Source organism: Idiotropiscis lumnitzeri, chromosome 3 (assembly GCF_059441095.1).
Source record: "Idiotropiscis lumnitzeri isolate Australia: NSW breed Sydney's pygmy pipehorse chromosome 3, RoL_Ilum_1.0, whole genome shotgun sequence".
In the NCBI taxonomy this organism is placed as follows: domain Eukaryota; kingdom Metazoa; phylum Chordata; class Actinopteri; order Syngnathiformes; family Syngnathidae; genus Idiotropiscis; species Idiotropiscis lumnitzeri.
The window spans coordinates 885,280-897,100 of NC_142393.1; the positions used below are offsets into that span (position 1 = coordinate 885,280).

General features: G+C 45.4%; 1 protein-coding gene across 3 annotated transcripts; it reads right to left on the bottom strand.

Moving 5' to 3' along the window:
- Positions 1 to 9,124: 9,124 nt before the first annotated feature.
- On the bottom strand, positions 9,125 to 11,089 carry hoxc12a (homeobox C12a). 3 transcript variants are annotated; one of them, XM_088291291.1, is made up of 3 exons: positions 10,741 to 11,089; positions 10,390 to 10,686; positions 9,125 to 9,363 (listed from the first exon to the last, which is right to left on the bottom strand). In XM_088291291.1, exons 1-3 carry the CDS (start codon positions 11,087 to 11,089, stop codon positions 9,125 to 9,127), a joined length of 885 nt encoding a protein of 294 aa, XP_088147417.1. The 3 variants fall into 3 exon arrangements, with proteins under 3 accessions (XP_088147417.1, XP_088147416.1, XP_088147415.1); XM_088291290.1 differs by having other exon boundaries at positions 10,729 to 11,089; XM_088291289.1 differs by having other exon boundaries at positions 10,390 to 11,089.
- Between the last annotated feature and the right edge of the window lie 732 nt (positions 11,090 to 11,821).

Here is an 11,821-nt window from a genome sequence, read left to right on the forward strand (position 1 = left end):
CTTTCGCGCTCCGTCGATAAAGATGTTTTGGATACGAGCTGCAGCACTAGAGAAAATTTGGGGAAGGCGAGATGACGCGCAATCCGTCTAAGTCGCCTGGCGGACACGTGATCGAAAGTAGATATTGTCATATATCAATTTGGAAGAGTTGCATGTGTAGGAGTGGTTGGGCTCGTTACATCCAGGGGGTTGGGGTGTGTGCGTGCGTGCGTGCTTGCGAGTGCGTGTAGGTGGGGTGGGGGGTTCAAACGAATCATTTTCATACACAAGCAGCAAAATCAGAACCGCCACATATGATTTCATTTGACATTAGACACACAGACACGAGACTCACTCTGACTTTGTGTTTATGTTGATATTTACGGAAAGGCGCTCTCAGTCCTTCATGCACATCTTAGTAGCGTGCACGTTGTCAGGTAAGGCGCCACTATTGTTATCACCATCATCATCATTATTATGATTATTTTTATTAATATTATTATTGGTCTTACTCTTTTTATTATTGCACTGTCGGACCATGGTCGTCTCCTGTAACATTTCCTCCACATTACATTTTATCCACAGCATTATTGACACTGACATTTACACACAGTAACATAAAATATGCCTTTGGAAAGTGGCTGCAAGCATGTCGGGGTGGCCACGCAGTCCAAGAACAATTCCATAACATAAGAAATATGCTCAGGCCTGCGTGGTGCTTTTGGCAACATGTTCTTGGATTTTATTTGGGATTTTTCTGGCGCATGCACGCGCGGGGCCATGGCGGCCACGAGCATCCAGGACACTTTCACGCTGATCTGTCGCTGCATTGATGATGCGCTTTGATTGCCATTTTATTTCCACGCGAGCCTGTTGCACCATCGTCACAATGAAACACAGGTGGCAGCGGCGGCTTTTACGCAACATATATTCATTCCATATAAAGGCCATTTTACGGGCGTCGACGCAAATGAAAACAGTTGCATGCTTCTTGCACTTCATCGTCCATAATAACCATGTTGTTACACTCACATTTTGATTTGTATTTTTTTTTGCCCAAGCAGAATTCAACAATGGACTTGGATGTGGTTTGCCTTTGATTCAGGAGGGGGAACATGGAAATGGTTGAGCAAAAGTACAAGCCGTCAAGCACACAATGTCTCGCCACTCAGCAGGCAAACAACACTTCGCCCGCATGCTCGGACCTCCACTTTACACCGTGGAAATAGTATTATTATTATTATTTTGTTTAAAAAAAATACATTATTATGATTATTATTATTATTATTATTATTTTGTTTAAAAAAATACATTATTATTATTATTATTATTATTATCATTATGATATTATTTGCAGGTAAGAGAGCGCACAGAATGTTGCGCGAAAGACGCTAAAGGTTGCCAAAGTGAAGCGGTTTGTTGCTGAAAAGTACGTCATGACTTTTTGTGCTTTGCCTGCTTCGTGGACAAAAATCACGATTTCGACATTTGGCTCTCAAAGTAAATAAGTCCCAGCTGATGCATCTGTGATCTTGTTTTATTTGATTTTATTTATATATTTATTTCTTTTTTTGCAGCAGCAGAATGTCGACATTAAACAGCGGGGGTGTGATTGTTTTCTTGGTTATTTTCTTTTAAATAAATTAACGAGTGGTTTGAAAAGATGCGTTTGTTTGTTCTTTCCTGTCTCGCTGTAAACTTTTAATTGTACTGTTGAGGGCAGTCTCGCACTCTTTATAGACTAACAGCTACAATCACACGGTGGAATTAATATAATGGCCTATTGTTTATGATTATTGGACACTTCCTAAATCCTACAGTAGACTTTTGAATTATCGTCCAATATTTGGCTATCGCAAAAGTTGCACATGGCGTCTAGAGGAGAGTTGTCCGATTTCGCTGCAGCAAAGCACAACGACATCTCTTTAAGGCAGCAATGCAGTCGCTGGTGACTGTTTTTAAAACGTGGCAATGGCATTAGCTTGTTTACTGCCCTCCGCGACAAAAGGTGGTCTCACATGATGCATCCAAGTACAAAGAAAGCAGACAGCTGTCCAGACACAGCACTTGAATTTGACCACTAAAAATCGCCTCTATACGTCCACCATAAAACTCGCAATAGCTGTAGTAACACTAAATCCTTTTGTTGTTGTCCCCCCCTCCCCGAAAAAAACAAAAAAAAAAAAAACAACATAAAGCTGAGAATGGGGGGAATTTGGATGTCACCAACCAAAGCGCGCAAAGTTTGCTTCAAGTGTCGCAATGTCAAGCAAACGAGCGGTGTGAGCATATTGAAGAGTGTCAACTGGAACTTGAAGTTAAACGAACTTCGAAGGGGAATGTTTGCGAGAGAACACAAACTGGATAGTAGGCCGATATTTGACGTGCGTGCGGCGCCGCAGTTGTTGCGCAATGTTGCGCTGCCTATAAGTGGACAAGAAAAGAATATTTCTTTTGAAAAGCAGGCCTACAAAAAATCGACTTTTGTGATGAAAGGGCAACCACGTGACTTAGTGGGATTCGCGGCTCTAAACGCGCAAAAGATGTCAAATTTGGAGTTGAAAAGTGTGCCCGAGCAGGCAAGTTGCTTGGAAGCAAAGCGTTGCAAGGCACGGCCGAAGGGCCTTTCGCAGCATTTACATTGGAGCGTTTGTCATAATGTGTCAAAAAGGGAGCAGCAAACGTCCATCACTTGGAAATATTTGCCTAGTGGGGCTTTTAAGGCGGCCTATCGCCGCACTGGTGCGCGCAGATGAGCAAAGAATGAGCTTTATCATGTGTTTATTTCCTTGCGTGGCTGACTCCCAGCAACTGATATTCCGCTCGCAGTAGGACCCTGGACCAGAAGCATCCGCCTGCTGCTTGCACCAAATGCGCAGCCTGTTTGCACAAAAAAAAATGGCAGAAGATCAATAGCGCGCAGACTGCTGTCAAATGCGAGCCATTACGCAATAGAGTCGTCGCCGTTGTTGTCTTTGTTGGGAGCTGCTCGCTGAAGGTGTTGCCCACGCAAATGCAGCACTGCCCTGATGAGCGACACTGTGGAATTTCAGCCACGTATAGCAAGCTCCTCGCGGAGCCTAATTACAAAGCTTGGCTGAGGTGTCAACCTCTCCTGCGTGCGCGAAGAACTTGGCCTCCAAAATAAACACTGTTTTGGACGTCGCCCGGAGACAGGAGCGTCCCGCCCGCGCCAAACAGTTCCAAAACACGCGGGTGGACCCACGCGGGCAGGCAGCAGGCAGCAGGCAGCAGGCAGGCAGGCGCGATGGCCGCCCTCTCCTCGACTGCCGGCTCCTGCTGAGGAAAGCCCGCGTCATCGTGTTACTGTCCCCTCATGGCCTAGATAACTTTAATTGCATGTAAGTCGGCCAGTTAAACTTGGCTGCGAACACTTTCAAGCCACACTAAAGGGCCTCGTGTGTGTGTGTGTGTGTGTTTTGTTTTGCTTTTAACTGAGCTCGCCGTGAATGCACCACGCGTGAAGCCTCTGCGGTGCAGGCAACATAAGCTCACAAGATAAGAGACGTGTGTTTGTGGGCCATCTAGAGTGGATTTTGCGCACCACTGCCAACACATTAAACGCTACCAAACCACTTGGGCACTTTTCTTTTCTTCTTCTTCTTCAAATTATATGATTATTGTTTTGATTAGGATCAGCTCGGACTTGATTCCAGGTCACTGGCCGCAGTTGACAACAAAAGGCAAGTTTGTTGAATATTTTTTGGAGCGTGCAACAGCCCGTTCACGTTCATATTTTCAACCTAATTTCACGGACAATTGCGCACAATGATTTCTGAAATTTTTTGAGTCTGACAACGACTTCGACGTCTTGTCGTCAATCAGAAAAAAATATTTGGGAACTGTTTTTCACCCCAGGCACTACTTAAAGATGATGAGAGTTGCTATGACCAAAACTGAACACCTACACTTTTGTATATACATATAAATATCCAAATACATACAAACACACGCAATAATAAATAATAATAATAATAATAATATGCGTACACACAATCACACACACACACACACACAGAGAGAGAAAATGATACCAATATATAGATATATCGTACATATCTGTGTGTGTATGTGTGTGTGTGTGTGCGTATGTTTAAACAAAAACAATTGTCAGTATGATAAATTGCATTATATATATTTAATGTCAAATTAATTAATAGAATAATTAAAACATCATCGTTATTTTATTTGAATTTGAGAGTATATTATACAATAGCATTTGTCATAATATTTTAATGCCAACTTCGTCACTATTTAATTGTTACATGGATATTAAAATAGTTGCCAATTAATTGCCGTTACGACACTGTTATTCGTTATTGGCACTGCAAAACCAAACCAAAAGATGATTTTAAATAAAGACTATTTTTTTTAAAAAGGGCTCAACCAAGATCAAAACAAAACAAAACAAAACAAAACAAAACAAAACAAAACAAAACAAAACAAAACAAAACAAAACAAAACAAAACGAACAAAACAAAACAAAAACTCAAGAGACAGTGCATAGATATAAATTTTGATTTTATACTGGTCAAAATGTGGGGATATGCTCTTTGAAAAATTTGGTGAAGTGGCAGGCAAAGAAAAACTCAATTAATTTAACATATGCTGCAGATGTAAAAGTGATATATGAAATATAAGTTTCGCAACTCAAAGTTGCATGTTTGAACGTCACTTTATTTATTGTGGGATATTCACGCGCCCTCCCTCGAAAACAAAAACTAAACTTTCGGCAGAAAAGAAGAGTTCAACAATTTCCAAATATTCGCACAAGGTGAAAGGAACGAAACACACGTTCAGTGTGTGAGATGCACTGGAATCCAAAGGAAGTAAATAACACAACTGCAGTCGGCGCAGTCGCGCTGCTTTTAGAATCCAAAATAAAACAACAGTATGAAATCGATCAGCCAATCATTGTGAAATCGCCCGGCGGATCAATTTTGAACGTGTTTTTCTTGCCTTCCGTCGATGAAACGCACACAATGAAACGAGCGTTCAAAGATGGAAAAGAAAAAGAAAAAAGCTTGTTGAGAAGATATTTGAAGATATTTGTTGCTCACAAATATCCGCACAAGACTCATCGAACATCACAACACAATCAATCGATGGCAGGAAGGACACAATTCACATGGAGCAACAATTCCACGCGTACGCGCACAAACACACCCAAGCAGGCACGCGCGCACAGAGCTGGGCAAGAACAACAGTGGCGTGCATTTTTCAACTTGTTTTTCTGGCCAGCTCGTCGCCATAAAGGAGGCCGAGCGGATCAGCTCCATGCAGGGGCGACCCACGTGACACAAGTTCTCTGCGAAGGGCACCGTGAAGCTCACTGACCTTTGAGACGCGGAGACAGCACAGGCCGCCATAAACGCATTTGCTCAGTCTCAAAGTCAAACTTGGTCCTTGCCACCATTGTTCCAAGCAGTGCAAAGCCCCGGCGACGTTTTACAGCCCGGATGTGTCAAGGTTCCTCCGCTCGCACTTACCATGCATGCAGAAGCGCTTTTTTTCCCCCTTCGGACTGATTTTTTTTTTCTTTCTTTTTTTGATTGATGCAAAATGAAACGCGGCCCATTCGAACATTAGCACACAAAGTCACACCGCAGAGCTGATCATTTTGGAGCTGAGCTGATACTTACTGAACCTTTGAGGAGGCCTGCATGGCGCCAAAAGGGCCAACAAAAAAGGCCAAAGTGACGCAAGCGCATCAAAGTTTGCTTGTACAAGTTCAAGTTAAAGTTGCATGTTGACACATCATGCATGCATGCGCAAACCTTCCCTGAGTCAAATTGTTACCTAGTTAGCTTGCACAAGCGTTGAAGAGAAATGAAGCTCCTAAAAGTCATTTTCAAGGAAGTAGTGCACATTTGAACAAGGTGAAATCCTGTTCAAAGCGCGGTGTGGTATTTGTGTTCCGAATGAAACCATTTTTGCTCGACACGCCACGATTAACCTTAGATTTTTTTAATGTGCCGGCAGACGCGCACGCGCACGTGTAGGCCAGGTCAACAGTGAAATGGAAAAAGTTGCTCCTGCTTGCGGCCTATTTAACAAGGCAGAAAAAAAAACACTTTAGCTCCTTTCATGGCCAACTGCGTATTTGACAACAAAAAAAACTCAAAACCAAAACAAAACACGACTGCTATGAATGATGCTCTCCAAACACTCCAAGCAAGTTGCCTCGCATTTGTTGCACGGCGCACTTCGCACATTCAAACTTAAAGAGTGAAATGAAAAATAGAAGCGTTCTTGAAATCACACTTGAGCCAGATGCAATCGGGAACTCGCCCCCCCCACACACACACACAACAAGGAACTCTTGCGTGACGTGGATTTAAGTTTAAACGTGAACCATATAGGAGGACTTTGACATGGAAGATTCTTGAAGACAAAGCACATCTGCAGCTGTTTGTCATCATCTGCAACCTACAAAGTGTAGCAGAAACTTTTCCAACGTGGAACTTTCACAATTTCACTTTCCTACAGCAGCGTCGTCTGCAATTGACCCTTAAAGCGATAGAGACACGCACATCATGACATCAACGCAGCTAACCGAGCGTTTGGCGTCAATTTGGCATGCGTAGTTTGTGATTTGATAATAAAATAATAAAAAAAACTCAGTGGAACAAATCAAAAGAAAGAGATGAAGCACCAGCAATTTGCTCACAGCGGTTCGTGTCCTGACACGTCCACGAGCAGCGACGTCACGAATAAAACGGAGCTGTGCAAACCCCCTCGCAGGACATGACGACGAGTGAGCGTGGACAGCAAAGTCAACAACAAACGGTCACGCAGCTCAACACCAACACGTGCGCAGACGCACAAAATTGCTTGACGCTCCCTTACCAGGAAGGAGCGCTTGCTGCTCACTTTTATCGCTCAATCGCTTCATATGCAAATGTGCACACCTCCGGTGCAAAGCAGAGGGCGAGGGGCTGCATGTAAAAAAATAAGAAAAAAAAAAGAAAAGAGAGTGGGTCCACTGGGTCTGTTTATGTGGAGCACCGGGGTGTAACCCCATTACTGACTTTACAGAGCTGTTGCATGTTTAGCTGCGCCGTTATAGGCTCGTAGAGAGCTCATATTAAGTTCACATTGAAAGGATGCCCTGTAAAAAAAAATAATAATATTATTAATAATAATACGAATCAGACAAAGGCATCGGGAAAAAGTGGAGAGTTGAAGTTGCAAATTTTGTTTTGTTTCAGTTTGTGACGAGCTCACCCCTGTCGCGTAACTTTTTTTTTTCAGGCAGCCCCAATAAACGAAGGCCAACCTGTGTGGGCGTCTCATTGCTTCGCGTTCACAGCATGTGCAATTATGTGCCAACAAAATCCCCCCCCCACGCCCCCCCCTCCAATCCCTCTCAAATACTTCCAAATGTGCCGTTACGGTTCACATCTGCATGCATGGCCGGTCGAATACATTGCGAGCATGCATGTAACGAGTCCGCGTCCGGCAAAGACAAGACGGAGGGACGTTGCAATATTCTGTTTATTGAAGACCGTACGCATATACATTCATGTCATTTGGACTATACAAGACAATGGAGCAATCCTTACAAGCGCAAAGAAAGGAATGCAAATGAGGGACCAAATCAAATTGGAACCATCAGAACAAACACCTACGACACGCAACATTTTGGGGGGGGTTACTTGTTGTCCATATCAAACTTTTGGCAGTATATCATATAATAGGCCGACACTTCCAACTCCTACACGACCAGAAATCGGCTTCATGGAATGCGACATTTTTGTTGTTCAAGACGATCAAAAAACAGAAAGCACCATTACATAGCAAGAACGGAGCCTGCGTGGAACGGAGATCCACACACAGCCGAGTAACAGCAAACATCACATTGGACAAAAAGCTCAACACGAGGAGGAGGTCGGAAGAGGACAAAAAGCGGAGGACGACGTCGAGGGAGGCCTCGCGGCTTGTCCTTCCGCAAAAAAAAAAAAACGTCAACAAGGATACATTCTGCAGGCTGGCTTGCTTGCTTCAAAACGCGCGTGCTCGCCTTTGAAATTGGACAGGAAAATTCAAAATACTAAAATTAAAAAAACAAACAAAAACACGCACACACAGAATTGAGAGGAGAAACGTCACTTACATGAGACGTGGCCCTACTTGGAGTCATTTCACATTAATATCATGCTGCAAAAACACTGCTCACTGCTACAGTTTACTCGTTAGACTTGACACATGGCGGCCGCCTCGCTCGAAGGCAACACAAACGCAAACTTCCATTATCATCGTCAGCGTTATTAAGAGTATTAATATTCAGGAAAATATCGACTTATACGGAGCACCAAAGATTATGAAATTATGTTTTAGGCCTGCTAAAATGACACAACAGGCCTTTAATGCATCAATATTTCAGGTATATTTCAAACGCGCACATGGAGTTTTTCATTAATCGATTATATGTCAACTAAAATATTTTTTTTATTCCATGCAGCACTTTTTAAGAGGTAATAGAAATTAAAGCAGATGAGCGCATTGAGCAGAAGACTCAAGATGGTAAATCTGCCGACATCTCCTGCACACTTTCTGCCCGTGGCCGTGAACGAGCCCACGTTGCGTGGCCCAAAACATGCCATGTCCGCTACTAATCGCGTGTGTGTGTGTGTGTGTGTGTGTGTGCGCAGGGGCCGATTCCCCTCTGATCACATTAGTGGAATGATTGCATGGATGCAGCCACTCGAGTGCTGGCGTTTCTTTTGAATGTCTAGCTTTATTTTGGAGGTTTGAACAAAAAGAGGCCCTGTGTTGGTTTCTCATTCACACACAAACGTACACAAGTGCGCGAGCTGTGCACGCGCAAAAAAGAGTATTGAGGATGTTATGCGAAATTTGGCTCTTTCCGAGAATGCGTTTCCCTCAAATTGGAGAGTCGACTTGTCCCCAAATTTGTGCGACGACAGCAAAGATGGAATATCATACACTGGCTCGAAAAGGCTGACTAACAGCTTCATTGGAAAGATGACGAAGAGGTCGTGCATGCACTTGAAGACCACGTGAGCACAGAAGGTTTGGCGACTTTTTTTTTTGTTTTACTTTTTTTTTTTCTTCTTTTTTTAAGTGCCTTTTTGATTCACCTTCTGCAGCCGCATCAGCACTAAAAGTAGGCCAGAGCTTGTTCCCTCAGCATGAGTCTCTTCTTCTTCATCCTGCGGTTCTGGAACCAAATCTTCACCTGCTGGTCGCTGAGGTTGAGCCGGTCGGAGAGCTCCCTCCGCCGCTGTCTGGTGATGAACTCGTTGAGCATGAATTCGCCCTCCAGCTCGGCCAGCTGAAGTTTGGAGTAAGGTTTGCGCTTCTTCCTGGTCCGCGTGTGCATCGGGTACCACGGGGCACCTGGACAAGGAAGAGGGCGAAGATGGTGAGGAGGATGAAGCGCAGCGGGCGGAAGGGGGGGGGGTGCAGCATAACGCAAAATCACGGTCACCTCCAAGGTTAGGGGGAGTCTGGAGGGGCGTCATCTTACTGGCGCCTCACGCCATGCTGTAACCTTCATTTAGCAATCATCACAAATTGACGTCGAGTCATAACAGACACGAGGGGATATTTTCCTGTAAGCTTTAAATTAGAAAGGGACAAGCAGTCCCTTCCTGCACACGACGCCTAATGGAATTTGTTTTATTTCTTCCTCCAGATAGCATCTTCCACGCAGCAGCGATATCATGCAAGGAGGTCGAAAAGAAATATCATATACTCATTGGTTGTGTTCATTGCTGATCTTCCTCCAGCATAGCAGAGTGCTTTGTGTCACAGCACAAAGTTTTATTGTCGCAGTTAAAGTTGCATTAACGTGATAATGAAGCCGCGCTTGCTTTATTTGCCAGTTTCTGGCCATGTTAAATTAGCGTTGAGTACACATGCAACATATATTAATCCCGTTTACAAGTCATTAAAAACAAGAGAGAGAAAACTAGTCTGGGGCAGTCAGGCGGGGCGGATCGCGGTGTTTTTTTTTTAATTAATTAAAGCGGGTGGTGATCGTGGGCGCGCCACTTGAAGCGGCCGTTACGAGACCAAAAACTCGCATACAGGCGAGGTGCATGCATGCGTGGGCGCACGCTGGCAAATATGTCGCCTTTTGCAAAAAAAAAAAAAAAAGGGGCTCCGCGGTGGAGTGGACGCGAAAAGAAAAGCACATGGCGCGTGGAGTATTTTTAGGGCAACCCCTAGTGGCGTGTGCGCACCACGCAAGTCATTTTGCACTCTCCACAACATTGACGCCAACCAGCCCCAATTGGCGCTTTTCTACACTCGTGCAAGTGCAGCCTAGCTAAATGCACAACCACAACAAAACGCAAAATGCACTCAAAAGCTGCATGGCCGCGCGTCGGCGTGGGAAATGTAAGGCATGCATGCACCCACCTCCGCCCGCGGCGATGTTGTTGGCGTGGCTTCCCGGGGACACCAAGCTCTGCGTGTCGCTGGATGGGGGCTTGCTGCTCTCGTTGAGCAAGGACGAGCTGGAGTCGGACTCCATGGACTGGCAGGACGGCGGGTCCTGCGTCAGCTGCTCGTTGCCGTACTCGTATTTGGCGAAGGCGGCCGCCGCCGCTGCTGCGGCGCCGGACGCGGCGGCGGTGGTGGCGCCGATGCCGGCGTGCATCCCGTGCTCGGATGTTAGGGTTGTGTCCCTCGCCCTGTCCTCCCGCTTGAGGCCACCTGAGCCCGAGCCCGAGCTTCCCCCACCACCGCCACCGCCACCGCCGCCGCCGCCGCCGCCGCCACCTCCGCCACCTCCGCCGCCGCCGCCGCTGCACGCCTCCCTGGCGCCGTTGCCGTAGTAACACTTGGCCTCCTCGGCTCTGCTGATTTCACACGAACGGTTGAACGAGGGGTTAATGGAAACGGGGCTGCTGAAGTAGGACTGGGAGTATCCATTGCACGGCTCCGAAGGATTCCACGGGAGGGAGCAGACGTTGTCCCTCCTCGGGTAGGAGAGCGACGGTAGCCCCGCCAGTTGTCCTCCCGAGGCTCGAAAATTGGGGAAATAAAAGGTGTCTCCAGTGTGGATGTTTACCAAAGGTCCCACAAACCCCGGATTAAGGAGATTATGCTCGCCCATTTCCGCGGGCCCGACCAACAGCTTCTAGTTTATTGCAATCTGACATTTAACATAGTTAAACCTGGGGGGGCGCCTGATTGGTCACCCTCAGACCACGTGTCTAGGCCAACTTCTGCTCCACGGGGTCCCACCCACTCGCTCCGGCTCAGGCAAAACAAAACATTCACGTCTCTATAGCTCAGCTTTATGTGCTTTTTGAAAATACCATAAAACTTTGTATAAAATTCCACAAGCTTGTTTCTTTCTGCACTTGAGTCACGAGCCCAAAAGAAGCCAGTGCTGCTCCTTCTTCTTCTTTTTGTCTTTTTCTCAAACCTGCCACACACCGAAGGAGCTGCCCGTGTCCTCGTTTAATACATTTACAAGCTGGCAAAAGTTTTTATTTTTTTGTTAAATGCTCTATCTCGTGAAAAGTGTGCGTGTGTGTTTTTCCTTCAATGAGGGTTTGCATGTGGCATCTTGTACCAAATTATGGTTGAATTCCTTGTCACATAAAGACGTGATGTCCCAACTTTACAAGCTTGTTTTAAAGAAAGGACTGATGCTCATTGCAGTATTTACAGTAAGAGGGGGTCAGCAGGTTGAAGACAGTGGCTGTGTTAAATAAAAAAAAAAGTAGAAGAAGAAGAAGGGGGGCACTCTATAAGGTTACTTTAAGAGGGTCTATTTCACGTAATATTCTATAGTACACATCACATGAACAACTTTAACAGATCGCTCCAATAAAGCCCC